Source organism: Colossoma macropomum, unplaced genomic scaffold, assembly GCF_904425465.1.
Source record: "Colossoma macropomum unplaced genomic scaffold, Colossoma_macropomum, whole genome shotgun sequence".
NCBI lineage: Eukaryota > Metazoa > Chordata > Actinopteri > Characiformes > Serrasalmidae > Colossoma > Colossoma macropomum.
This window is the reverse complement of record NW_023495254.1, coordinates 829,428-843,744: the sequence shown is the minus strand read 5'-3', so window position 1 is coordinate 843,744 and position 14,317 is coordinate 829,428. Positions and strand designations below refer to the sequence as shown.

Genomic DNA, 14,317 nt, shown 5'->3' with positions numbered 1-14,317 from the left:
GCACACTTCAGCAACCGCCTGGGACACCATAGCACTGACCTTACAGCACCTTTGCATCCACCTGGGACACCATAGCACCGACCTTACGACACCTTTGCAACCACCTGGGACACCATAGCACTGACCTTACAGCACCTTTGCAACCACCTGGGACACCATAGCACTGACCTTACAGCACCTTTGCAACCACCTGGGACACCATAGCACTGACCTAACAGCACCTTTGCAACCACCTGGGTCACTATAGCAACACCTTAACAACCACCTGGGATTTCATAACAATGGCTTTGTCAAGCCAACTTAGTCACAATCTTTTCCCTGCTAGTCACATTATTTTTTTTTCTTTCTGTTACAGAGCTTTTAAAGCGTGTAGATGACAGCAGTGACGAGGTGCGAGCTGAAGCCCTGAAGGCCCTGAGTGTCTGGTTCTCATCTTTAGGGAAAGATTACGACACTGAAACACAACGTTCCAACCTACAATTCCTCTACCAGCAGCTGCTGCTCTACCTGGATGACCCTGACCACAGAATACAGCTCATAGTGCTGGGTAAGAGATCTCGATGATGATGTGACATATGATGATGAATCATGATTCCTGTTCTGTACTCACCAAGATCTGGTGTTTCTTTCCCAATATATTCGTTTATAGATTAGAAATGACTTGAGCCAAATGTCTTATCACAATGCAGATTTCCTCAGTCAGCTCTACTAAGTGTTTACTACTAACAGTTTAGCTTAAACAGAAACCTTTGAAGTTTGTAGGTCATTCAAACAATAGCACGCTGACAGATGGCATTTTCGCTTCACATTAGGGGTGTAACGATTCTGATTTTCCCAATTCCAACCTGTTGCCTCTGCTGCTGGTGCAGCCTGTTGAGCTCTCATTTCCCACTTCACAATTCATACTATAACACATGTAAATCAGGAAATTCTTATTCTAGTTAAAGATAGGGCAGGTTGTATACCATATACTATATGAACCTACACATCACACCCACAGGAGCTTTTATGACATCCCATTCTAAATCAATAGGCATTAATATGGAGTTGGTCCCCCTTTGCAGCTATAACAGCTTCCACTCTTCTGGGAAGCTTTCTGAAAGATTTTGGAGAGTGTCTGTGGGAATTTTACACCTACATCCAGAAGAGCATTTGTGAGGTCAAACAATGATGTTGGACGAGAGGTCCTGGCTCGAAATCTCCATTCTAGTTCATCCCAAAGGTGTTTGATGGGGTTAAGGTCAGGGCTCTGTGCGGGCCAGTCAAACTCTTCCTTGGAAGCAAAGAATTGTCTTGGTCTGCTGAGGCATTAAGATTTCCCTTCACTGGAACTGAGGGTTCTAGGCCAACCCCTGAAAAACAACCCCATAGCATATCCCTCCTCCACCAAACTTCATAGTTGGCACAATGCAGTCAGGCAGATAACGTTCTCCTGGCATTCACCAAACTCTTCCAGAGAAGCATGATTCGTCACTCCACAGAATACATGTCCACTGATCCAGAGTCCTGCGGCGGCATGCTTTACAATACAATGAATTGGGCGTGACGTTTTTCAACACAGCTACGCACAAAACCGTGTCTGCATAGCTTGAAGCATCTGTGTTTGCGTCCTTGCGTGAAGCATGTTTCTGGCCTAAGCCCTGGCTTTTCTGATGGAGAGTAAAGGATGGATGTAATCATGGAACTCTTTCACTGATCCCTCTCTTCTTTCCTTTCAAAGAGCCTCATTTATTCTCCTTTTTTTACACTCCATCCATCACACACTCTGATCTGCTACTGGCCTGTCTGACCAGCGCTCAACACACACCCTTCTAATCAATACCACATGCTGCTCATCTCTGCGCCTTCCACATTTCTCTCTTTCCTTCCTCCATTCCTCATCTCCTTTACATCTCCATCTTCCCTAGAGCTTGAAATATTTGTTCGAGCCTGATGGAACCCAGTTGCATACGCTGGCAGCTTTTACTACCTCTAAACAGTTTGTCAGCAAGTTTATTTTTCAGGAGATATTTCTGAGGAGATTCGATACACAATGATCTACTTGCATATGGAAGGAAAGTCAAAGACAATTAGGTGAAAAACAGAGCAGTTTCCAAAACTGGGGTTCAAAAATTTACAGAGAAAATGGAGCTCCTTAACAACCACCTGCAAGATCTGGTAGACCACAAAAAAACTGTCCCCACCAGATAAACAGTATTTAAAAGCTTTCATCTTTAAGGAGAAAATCAAGCTGCTTCAGATCTGAAAAAATCTACAGGTGTTTCTGTCCATCCTTCCACTGTGAGAAGACAACTCAGCGCTATGAGTCTGAAAGGATGTGTAGCTGTTAAGAAGCCCTTACTGAGAAAAGGAAACAGACAAAAAAGAAGAAATCAAAGAAAGAAGTTGCTGGTCTTCTCAGAACAATGGACTGACCACCCCAGAGTCCAGTTTGATCATAAGAAGCAGAAAATGAAATTCTATAACTGAACTTCAGAGGTGTGGAAAAATATCCCTGCAGATTTCTTCGAAAAACTGAAAGTATGTCTCCTGAAAAGAACGAAAGCTATAATGAGGGCACATGGGGGGACACATTAAATATTGAAAATAATATTTAGTTATTTAGGGTGGAAATTAAACAAATAAAGAGTGTTCTCTGCCTTTTGCACAGCACTGAATCGATCAAGGAGAGGACAGTTTGGTGCAGCCAAGTGGATGTTAACATTTAATTTGTTTGGTCACATATGTTATATGTTTAGTGTATTATGTTTTTTTATTGATGATAGTTTTAATCACACTTTTATTGTTGCTATGCAGTAATTTATCCTGTGCTATAATCAGAAATATCAGGTTTTATTTGGCCCTTTGGGCGCTGCTGGGCCAGTTTGAGGCAGTTTCAGACAGAATTTTCTTGGACTCGGGTCAGTTTCAGACTCAAACCTTGGTGCTGCAGGTCAGGTTTGACTCCAAAGGAAAGTTCTTGGACTGTATTTGGGTTCAGACCAAAATTTTCAGGCCTGCTATCTCCTTCTCTTCTCTTGTAGGATTTCTGTTTCTGTTTTCTTCCCTTTGAAAGTCATCTAGTTTCCATGCAAACGTGGGAAAGGCCCCGGGATTGGCCCGTGTGGTCTGTATGTAGGCTGTGATTGGCTGAGGTGGTGGACAGGTGAGGCTGATGGTTTTTCCAGCAGAACATTTATAATCTCCCCAGACATTAAACTCTTCAGAACTTGGCAGGAGCTGCAGTAACGACCATAACAGCGCCGGGGGAGCTTTTTGAACCATTTCAAGGAATAACAGTCAGTGTTTGTTGTGGTCAGAGGCAGAAGAGTGTGCGTGATGAGCTGTCAGGGATACGCATTAATTTACAACATATGTGTAATATAATGAGAACACAATACTTTGTTTCTGGTTTCTTTCTACAGTCACCTTCTTATTCTCCTTTATTCTTTATTATGCTTTTATGCGCTCATTATATTTCAAAGGCACAGTGAAGTATTTGATGCTAACCTGTCTGTTTAAAGGGGCCATACAACGGAAAACTCAGTGTTCCTCACTTAATTTATGGAAAATAAGCTGAAAAACAGCTCCTTTTGAATTTGTTGTGTTTGTGTTGTCACAATAACCAGCACATTTACATACATGCACCGCTTTAGCCTACAGCAGTTTAATCCCACCCATTCATGCTGAAGTTCTAAAGTATGTTTCAGCCTGGACTACTGTTTGAACGAGACAGAGTACAGGGCAGCCAATGAGAAAAGAGGTCATTTACATATATAAGAGTCATAAGAAAGTTTGGGAAATGGTCATGTAAAAATAGTCGGCACTGAATGTGTTTGGGATTACTTGATTTGTGAGATGCAGAAAGTATAACCAACTTCTAAGACTGAACTTTGGAGGTGTGGAAAAATATCCCTGCAGATTTCTATATAAAGCTGAAAAAACTCCCAAAAAATGGAGGTTTTTGTGCTTTTGTGTAATGTTTTGTATGTATTTCTCTGAATGAACACAGAATGACCAAACAGGACCGATATGGGCTCTTTAACTCAGCATGTTCCACTGGTGTTATCTAACCCTGCTGTATTAGCTAATGGCAATTTAGCCATCATTCTGTACACAGAGCAGCTTTGTTCTGTACCGCACTGAAACACAAGCACGATAAAGATCCTCCACCCCCCACGCAGTACAAACCTTTCCTTTTCAGGGATATCAGGTGAGCTGTGTTTATGCAGCTCATTTATACTGACACAAATGTCCGCGATGATGTCACTGTACAGCCACAGTTACACCGCTGGGCTTTTCATAAAGAGAGGCTGACTGTGAGAAGGTCTGAGGGAGCTGTGAGAGAGCGCCTGCACGTCTCATTCGTTTCTGTTTTACATATGCATTTTAAAATCTTGTTTTATTGGCTTGTGCTTTATCTTTACGTTTTATATTTTACAGTGACCTTGAGTATCAGAGATGCTCTATTGAATAAAACATATTATTATTATGATTATTATTATTATTATTATGATTATTATTATTATTATTGTTGTTGTTGTTGTTGTTACACTGTTAAAGGCTGGTCTGTTCTCATTTTTCTCCATATTATTTTTTTAGGAGAATCAGATGAAATTATTGATATCTGTCCAAAATACTAAAGAAAAAAAAGTAGTGCGTAGTGCCACCTGGTGGTAAAACAAAAAACTGCCTGACTGATGACAGTCTTTCTTCTCTCCTCTTTCTCTCCTTTTTTTTCTCATTCCCTCTCTCTCTCTCTCTCTGTGTCTCACCTCTTTTCCCTCTGTGTCCTTCTGTCTCTCTCTTCCTGCCCCTTGCTCCTTCTTTTTCCTGCTCTCTTGCTTTCTCTCTCTTTGCTCGTCTCTCACGTTCTCTCCTTCCTCCTTTCCTGCTCTCGTCTCTCTTTCCTGCTCTCTCGCTCTGTCTCTTTGCTCCTCTCTCGTTCTGTCTCTCTTTCCTCCTCTCTCACTCTCTCTTTCCTCCTCTCTCGCTCTCTCTCTTTCCTTCTCTCTTTCCTCCTCTCTTGCTCTCTTTCTTCCTCCCTCACTTTCTGTCTCTCTTTCCTACTCTCTCGCTGTCTGTCTCTCTTTTCTACTCTCCTGCTGTCTGTCTGTCTTTCCTCCTCTTTCGCTGTCTGTCTCTCTTTCCTCCTCTCTCGTTCTGTCTCTCTTTCCTCCTCTCTCGTTCTGTCTCTTTTTCCTCCTCTCTCGCTCTCTGTCTCTTTCCTACTCTCTGGCTCTCTCTCTCTCTCTTTTTTTTTCTTCTCTCGCTCTCTGTCACTTTTCTCCTCTCTCGTTCTCTGTCTCTCTCTTTCCTCCTCTCACTGTTTTTCTCTCATTCTCTCTCGCTCTGTCTCTCATTTCTCCTCTCTCACTTTCTCTTTCCTCCTCTCTCGCTCTGTCTTTCTATCCTCTCTCTCGCTCTCTGTCTCTTTCCTTCTCTCTCGCTCTCTATCTCTGTACCTCTCTCTCTGTCGGCCTCTTTCTTTCTCCCTGTCCACCCCTTTCTCTGCCTCTCTGTCCTTCCTGCTCATCCTCATCCTCCTCTCTCTCTCTCTCTCTCTCTCTCTCTCAGATGTTCTGAAGGTGGGCAGTGTGGTGGACTCTGTTCTTCTGCAGCAGGAAGTTGAAGCAGTGAGGGAGAAACAGCGCAGTGCTGAGTTCTGTGATCAGCTGCTCCAGCACATCCAGCACATACACTCACACACACCACACACAACACACACCACAAACAGCGCAGAGCAGCTGCTCTGACATCACACACTCACACGTGTGAAAATCTGTTATTATGCAGTAACTAAACGTTTTCCTGTTGTTTATCTTTTGGTTACTGTTCAGTTTGTTGACGTTGTCAGATTGTTACGGATCTGTAATGTGCCTCTGAGTATTTTAATGTCTTTGATTAATTAAATACTGAGCCATTTTTAATTATTGTTTGCACCAGTTTTGTTTTCAAATGCCCTCATGTACACTCCCTGTTTACGTCATTGGAAATCCACCCAAAATATCCAGTACTGCGGTCAGAAATTGACCATTAATAGAAGGTACTGTGCAGAAGTCTTAAGCACCCAAGCACATTATTCAAAAGCTTTATCTTGGCAAAAAGTGTGTTTTTGCTTGTGAAAACATCAGATTTTATTAGAATAAATACAAACAAACATGAATACGGAAAAAACTAAAAACTAGATTTTCTTGTTTTCAAAAAACGCTAGTCTGAAGAACAAATTCTGGTTCCAGATTTCTCCCTGATGCCTCCACATAGATTTGGTGAATTCCATTACCAGCACACTTAATTACATAATCAACTATTTATTAGCCAAACCAAGTATTGGATGGTAACTACAAATAACACTGGTTTGCTATGAGAAAAAGTTTGGAAATGGTAAAACAAAAACAGCTGTGTAAAACAAATATTTATTGTATTTATATTTGTATTTATTCTAATATTAGTGTTTTTCTAAATAAATAAATGCTCATATACAATAGAATTTTCTAAGCTGCTTAAAACTTTTGCACAGTGCTGTGTGTGTTATCACATTAAGTAATTGTTACCATGTTGTTAACACATTAATTTATTTGGGTTAAACCGACAAACCATTTTTTTCAGTGTAGCAGCTCTATGGGAATTTCAGTGTATTGTTAGCTCAAAGCTAATGGTGGGGGGTACGTTCACCTTGCCATGCTGGCTTTAATACCACTTTCTCTGCTTAAACACAGACATTTGAAGCATTTGAAGCTTGTAACAGATGTTCAAGTGTCAGTTTTACAGTGATACCTTTGCTACAGCCTAACTCTGAATATTATCGGAGTAGTCTGTTAACCTGTTATCTGACTGTTGAGCTGTTCAATCTAGACCTAGTTACAAAACCATTTATTTCATAAACATTTTTACTTTATACTCACCCAGTTTGTAACAGCAAACATTTAATTTTACTTCATATACATGCAGTTTGTAACTACAAACATGGATGTATTTGTGAGATCCTGCTGGTGTGGGTTTCCTCTCTTTCAGTGATACAAAACCAACTTGAATGCTAATAGCTCCTCCTTGTGGAGGATCATTAGACTGCTAAGCACGGCTGGAGGAGAGGCTGTTTATGATTTAAATTGCGAACAAATCACTAAGCCAGTTCATCAAGTAAATTTTATTAGAGTAACCTACTTTAACGGTTCAATAAACTTTAGTGCTTGTGTTCACAGGTGGCTCTTGCACATATGATACATATCAACATATCAGCAAGAAAATTCACAACTTCCCCTCATCTCTCAGTCTGTCATTGAGTTGGCAGAGTTGCAAAAGAAACCCGTCATTGGGTCCGATCTCCCGTCTCTCTCTCACTGTGGCCACAGCAGCTCGCACGTCCAGCCTATGTCTCAGCATCAGGTATGCGATGACTAGCGAAGCTGAACGGCTGTATCCCTTCTGACAGTGTACGTACACCTTCCCTACAGAGAGTGAACAAAAATAACAATAATAGCATGAAATTAACTGAATATATAAATTGTAGTATGAATTTACTCCATTTTATCAGCTCCACTTATCATATAAAAGCACTTTGTAGTTCTATAATTACAGACTGTAGTCCATCTGCTTCTCTGCATGCTTTGTTACCCTGTTCTTCAGTGGTCAGGACAATTTTTGGGTGGTTGATCATTCTCAGCACTGCAGTGACAGTGACGTGGTGGTGGTATGTTAGTGTGTGTTACACTGGTACGAGTGGATCAGTGTCTACTGTGTTACTGTGTCCACTCACTGTCCACCCTATTAGACACTCCTACCTTGTCGGTCCAGCTTGTAGATGTGAGAGACAATAGCTCATCTGCTGCTGCACAGTTTGTGTTGGTCATCCTCTAGTCCTTCATCAGTGGTCACAGGATGCTGTTGGCTGGAAATTTTTGGTTGGTGGACTTTTCTCAGTCCAACAGCACTGCTATTTCTGATCCATTTGCACCAGCACAACTAAACTAACTACAGAGTGCACGAATACGGTAAGTGGAGCTGATAAAATTGACAATCAGTGTAGATGCTTAATGAAGTGGCCGGTCAGTGTATATGGTATAGATGCAATAAGGAAGCGTGCACAAAAAAACTCTGCTGTTTCATATATTTCTTGCCCCCAAACATCTGATCACCCTCTTAAAGGTCAGTAGGAAGCAGACATGTTCATTGACTTTCACCACAAATTATGCTATGATACAGTTTAAAGTGTGGGCTGCTGGGAAATGTAGTTTAGTGACATTTGGTTACCAGTAAACATGCCCTAAATGGCCCATATCATGGAAAAACGAACAACTTGCCTTGAATTTTTCTAAACAAAACAGTTTGTGGTAGTTTGTAAACACTATGGTTCTCTTTCCAATCCACACAGTCCATATATGGAAACTTAACTGCAAAAAACAGACTGTTTTGAATTAATTGCTTTAGTGATGTCATGAAAACCAACACACATCCACCTGTTCAGCCTACAGCAGTTTAGCCCCGCCCATTCCGTCTAGGCTGCTTTTTGAATGAGACACAAAATAAGTCAGCCAATCAGAACATAGCTCATTTGAATAAATCAGTCTTAAAGATGAAGTAACAACAAAAGCCTGGATTAAGAGGGGCTGGAAATAGTCATGCAAAAATAAATGGACTGTTTTTGGTGCTTAAAAACAAGAAAATAAAATACATTGAACCTTTTTTGAACGTAGTGCTGCTGTTTTGCTGGTGCGTGTTGTCTGTTCCAACTTCGAACCACAGAATAATCAAATGTAGCATCATGTATTGTGACTGCAATATCGCCTACCCTTATCTAGAACTCTGTAGTCCTGTTATATGTAATGTAATGTAAATAAGAGCTTACTAATTATAGTTTACTATAGGTTTATCTTTACCTCTGCCTCCTTTATATGCTAAAGCCTCCTCTATGAAGTCCGAGCACTCTTCGAAGTAAACGCTGAGGTTAAAGTGGTCAGTATCGCAGGCCGGTATTCCGTGGTAGACGATGTCCGTTCCGGTGTAAAACTCTGCTCCCGTGTTTACATGCATGAACGAGTCTCCTTCTGCAGCGTTCAGGACGTGGGTCACTCCCAGCTGCTGCAAACGCCGCACACTTAGAGCCACAGACCTGCGCAGATGTATTTATAAAGTATTTATTATTGTGCATTTTTATAATTGATTTATTAAATTGGATCCACACAGTAAGTAATGATTATCAGTGTGTAACGTTAAGAAGTGTCACTACCGAAACGCATATTTTCTCTGCAATTATTATTTTTTTTTTTTTATGATTAAGATTTTTTGTTAGTTCAAAGCTGTGTTTGCTAGTTTATGTACTGGTTAGCATTTTTGATTTTCACTACTGAAACAGTCATTACCGAAACATTTGGGAAGGTTTCGGTAGTGATTGTAAGTGAAATGTTCAATTATTTACTTAAATAAAATAAACACAATTGACTTATAGCATCACTCAAAGCGAAATAACTGTATACGCTTAAAAATGCTGGTTCTTTAAGGGTTCTTTAGTAAAGAAAATTGTTCTATATAGTTCTGTTGGTACCCTTAAAAGGGGTTCTTCAAAGGTTCCTTACAAAAAACAATGGTTGAAAACACAATTTGGACATTTAACCGACTTGGACTTCAGACCACACTCTTGAAAACGATCGTTCTTCAAGGGTTCTCAAAATGGTTCTGTATAGAACCAAGAACACTCAAAGACCTTTGCATCATGAAAGGGCTCTTCAGATTGATTGAGAATGTGCTGTACATGGTTCTATATAGAGCTTCTAGTAGTGCTTTTGAAAAGGGTTCTATGTAGCACCAACATGGGTTCTTCTGTTGTAACAAACTTGGCATCGTAACAATAGAAGAACCCTTTTTGGTGCTATATAGAACAATCTACACCACATTCTCCATCAGTCTGAAGAACGCTTTCACAATGCAAAGAACCCTTTATTCATGCAAAGGGTTCTTTGAGTGTTCATGGTTCTATATGGACCCATTTTCTTTACTAAATAACCCTTGAAGAACCATCTTTTTAAGAGTGTAGTCTGAAGTCCAAGTTGGTTAAACGTCCAAAATGTGTTTTCAACTCTGGTAGAATGTTCAACTTTGGTAGAATGATCCATATATAACCATTGTCCTTACTAAAGAACTCCTTTTTAAAGGTGCCACCAGAACCGACTATGTGTATGTGTGTGACTCCTCTGCTCAGGAGCCTTTCTATAAATAGCCAAAGTCTATTTTAAACAGCTCTGCACTCTACAAAGCTACTACTGCACGTTCACATACAGAGTCATTCAAAAGCAGTATATGCCCATAATTCATCTCAACCAGTACACCTAGTGCAGTATAAACGCTTTTAAACTGTACTTCCACTCATAAGTAAGAGGCGTACTCATTCCCGAGCAGAATTCCAGGCCAGACTTGGTTGAAATCTCTGGACGGCATGCGGAAATCTCCATTCTCGTCTGTTAACAGGTCATTGAGCTGCTCCACAGACACCCCATAGTATGACATCTTCACCTGATGACCTCAGATTCACTTCAGTCCTTCCTCGTTCTTGGTGTAAGGCTGCTCTCAGGTCCTTTATGGAATACGGTCTTCATTTCCAGCATGTCCACATCAGTTTTAAAGCTAAAGTGAGCTCTACACACTTCTCCACACTGGGGTTTGTGTTTCAAGAATGGAGCTGGTTGGAGTTGTTTGTCCAGTGCTTGTTTACTTCCCTCACTGCCGCTTTTAACCACTAGGTGTCAGCAGAGTGAAGTATAAACCAGTGCAGGAAATGTCTCATCTGGCAATATTCAGAGCACAATAACCTATTTAGAATATAGAAATGGGTTAGATATAGCTATAGTTTTAAACTAGAGCTCTTTTGGGGTTGACCTTAAAGCAGTAATGCAGCAAATATAAAATAAGTAAATGAATAAAAGAAGCAAAAGCAAATCATCACTACTTAACTAAGTAAATTCATACAAACAGACAGAGGATAGAGGAGTTTTTGAGGAGGAGCATTCATTTTGGGGGATGACGTCAATGGTTTTAGCTGGCTGGACAAGCTGAACATAAATATAAATTGAAGAAGCATTTTCAAGAAAGGGCGTTGGTCCCACTTCATATGTGTAGATGTAGTCTAATAACTATGTAGTTACAAATGAACAATGCATGCAACAACAATGTAACTACAGGTGATGTATTCACTGAGAAATTAAGGTACTGCACAGGTACATTTTTCATTCATTGGGCTACAAAAGAATGTAAATGGATGCTCAAAGGTATGACAATAGTTTTAAGGCCTAATTATGTACCTTAAATATGTTTTCCTCTTCATCTTTGAAGGTATATGATGCCCTAAATTTAACTAAAGCCCAGCAGCAAGGTTGCTGAACTTTACCCTCCTCTGCTGTCTCTACAGACTGGCAGGGATGCCTACAGAGCAATGCTAGTAGCCTATTAGTGAAGTAATGGTCTTTTTTATTTGAGGGTCCCATTAAGTTGGGAAGATTTCAACCACTAACTCTTGTATCTCATTTCCACGGGGCAAAATGACACTCGAAAACAAGAGGTAAGTGTAAAAATAAGAAACGGGATCAGGCCATAGTGTAGGACTCGTCATTGCTTGCCAATGTCAAAATTGACTGTTGTGCTAGCCTTGTGCTCATTCAAGGAGGTTCAGAGTCCTCAACCTGGCAACCTCAAGTCGTTCAGCCCCGGTTTGCTGACTGTAACTGAGTCTCGTACAGTGGATTAGAAGATTAGGTGAAGCTGAAGTTAGCTTTTTATTCTCGTTTCCCGTTCCACCTTAAATGATGTAACAGTTACATTCAGATGCTTGTACGGGTGCTAGCGTGTAACTGCTGCACTATTTAAGGTGGAACAGAAATTCGATTAGCATATCAAATTCAATGCAACAATGTAAATCTGGTACTGGCTGACACAACATGCAACGTTCTACAGTGTTCATTACTGTTTTTGCATTATTGATGTAGCAATTTTCCAACTGACCAATGTAGCAGTCCAACACTGGCACAGATTTGGACAACGCGGCTCTAAAGTCAGCCGGTGTCTACACAGCGGCTTTTTCATTCTCCTCTCTAAAAGAAGAAGAATTACACCTTTCTGACTTGGAGAAATATTTATAGAATATGCCGAGGAACAGTGAGGAACAGTCTCCTTACCAGCTCTCCAAAAGAGAACAATGGTTTTGTGGCTGCACTGATCAGACAAAACATGCAGCTGATTTTAGACTTCAAAGCAACCAACTGCGGAAGAAAAAATATGGATTTCTGTGTTGCGTCTATTCCAGACAATCTCAGACAGCTTCATCAGTCTATGTTTCTGAGAAGTATATGTCTTTAGCTTCCATATAAGACATTTGTGACCACTGTCTTGACTCACGTCTGTTATCTTGTTCCTATTCCTGGTCCAGCTCTCCAAATCCAGGCCAGCTCTTAAGCCAAGTCCTGTTCCTAGTCATGACCATTTGAATAATCTGGTTTCTTAGATTGGAGTAAGGCCTAGAAATCTGATAAAGAGAGCTAGATTTTAGCTCAGTAATCAGATTTCTCAGTGCATGTAAACTCTTACTCTGATTTCTTTCGGATATTTCAGTCTTTGCATGTGCGAAACAGACCACGGAACCAGAACTAAGTAAGCAGCATAGCCACAAGATGGCAATAAAACACTTTTGGAGCATCGTTGAAACCAGCTACATGCTTGACGAAATTAAGGATTTAAATGTTCTTCATCTTCTAGATGATGTATGTTCATATTTTCAGGTTAAGTGGCTCAAGTTTTAAAAAACCTGCGTCATGAAGTTTGAGTTTTACATTACGTTTACACCACGTCTTCTTCTGTGAGTTTATTGGTTGCAAAGCAGAAATCTGATTACTGTCTGACTCATGTAGACCCGGAGTTTCCCCATTATCTGATTATTCAAGTGCTTGTAAACACGTTGATTGGATTACTGATAAAATCTGATTTTCTGCAGTTATTGGATTATTAAGTGCATGTAAACACACTCACTGTCTCTGTTCCTTTGCCTGTTGCCTTCTCTATCTTGGCTCTGTTTCTGTCCCAGGCCTGGTTCTTGTCTCTGTCCAATCTGTCCAATCCCCTGCCCCTGGTCCAGGCCCAGCGTGTATTTATGGGCCCTTACTTGATCCTAGCTCCCCCATGACTTTGTCCTCTTTGAGGATCATATGTATAATTATAATCCCTGTGTTTCACTGTGCTCTGTCCTGCATTGTTTGGTTGCTCATTGTATTTGTTCTGCGTTTCTCTGCACACTCAAAAAAGATGGTTCTTCAAGAGTTCTTTAGTAAAGGCAATGGTTCTATTTACAACCATGAATTCTATATGAAACTACTTCATGCTTGTGTGGTGGTACTATATAGAAACATATACAACACATCCTCCATCAATCTGAAGAACCATGTCACCATGCAAAGAACCATTTAAGCATGAAATGGTTGATTGTAGGACTCATGGTTCTAAACATAACCGTTGCCTTTACTAAAGAACCATATTTTTAAAAGTATACTCATCTGTGTTTGGTGCATGTCTCTTTTTTTAGCTTTCTTTTGTGTACTGTAGTTTTGTCTTTCTTTTTGTTTCATCAATTCCCATTCTTTTTTCATCTCTCCTGCTGTCTTCAACTCAGACTCTAACAAACAAAACTTGTGAACACATCCCACTTAATTGCCTGCTTCCTTTTTTATGGATGGAATGATACTAACATATAGTGTCAATGTCGTACTGAGGCTCTCTCAGACGACCTCTCAGCACTACCTCCTTAGCCATGAAGGACAGCAGCCCCTCCACCACCTTTATCACTACATTGTATAGAGGTACCTTTGATAGTGTCCTGACTGGCTGTCTAGTAAAGGAATTGCCACACCCTGCAGACAGTAGACACATCTGAAAACATCTCTCGGGTCTCTTCTAACCATTCAAGTGGTACCTCTACCACAAGTGCTGCATAAGGCGTCCAGCAGAAGGGCAGTATTGTCACGAGAGATTCTTCTCCAAACTGGATCCTTAGCAATTTGTTGGTTGTATAAGGGTCAGATAACAATAACCTTTAGCCCTTCTCTATCTTTTATTCCTTTCAAAGCTTTTAAGAAGAGAAGTCTGGGATAGACATTTAATGAAGTTTGCTGTCTTCCAGACTGGCAATTTCCAGTTTGGGAGATGACCCATGCGCAACGTGGGATGTCAGTTTGTTTGTGCTTCATGATGGGTCAGTGACATTGGCACAACGGTAAAAAGCCCAAACTTTAGGCCGATTTATGCCCCTGCATCAATTGCAAATCTATGCTGTAGCCCATGAAAGTGCCCTACGCTGTTGTGAGCA

The 14,317-nt window shown here is 40.6% G+C and overlaps 2 protein-coding genes across 2 annotated transcripts in view; one reads left to right on the top strand and one right to left on the bottom strand.

The window, feature by feature from the left end:
• Positions 1-5,909, top strand: part of LOC118801287 (dynein assembly factor 5, axonemal-like) — a 54,609-nt gene extending 48,700 nt beyond the window's left edge. Inside the window, exons 12-13 of the mRNA XM_036561527.1 lie at positions 356-547; positions 5,557-5,909. Of these exons, the coding sequence (XP_036417420.1) occupies positions 356-547; positions 5,557-5,735 (371 nt within the window). The 3' untranslated portion in view covers positions 5,736-5,909. The remainder of the gene's footprint in view (positions 1-355; positions 548-5,556) is intronic.
• Positions 5,910-7,145: 1,236 nt separating this feature from the next.
• On the bottom strand, positions 7,146-10,691 carry dusp3b (dual specificity phosphatase 3b). The gene is made up of 3 exons (XM_036561510.1): positions 10,358-10,691; positions 8,856-9,088; positions 7,146-7,427 (listed from the first exon to the last, which is right to left on the bottom strand). Exons 1-3 carry the CDS (start codon positions 10,477-10,479, stop codon positions 7,228-7,230), a joined length of 555 nt encoding a protein of 184 aa, XP_036417403.1. The 5' UTR covers positions 10,480-10,691; the 3' UTR covers positions 7,146-7,227.
• Between the last annotated feature and the right edge of the window lie 3,626 nt (positions 10,692-14,317).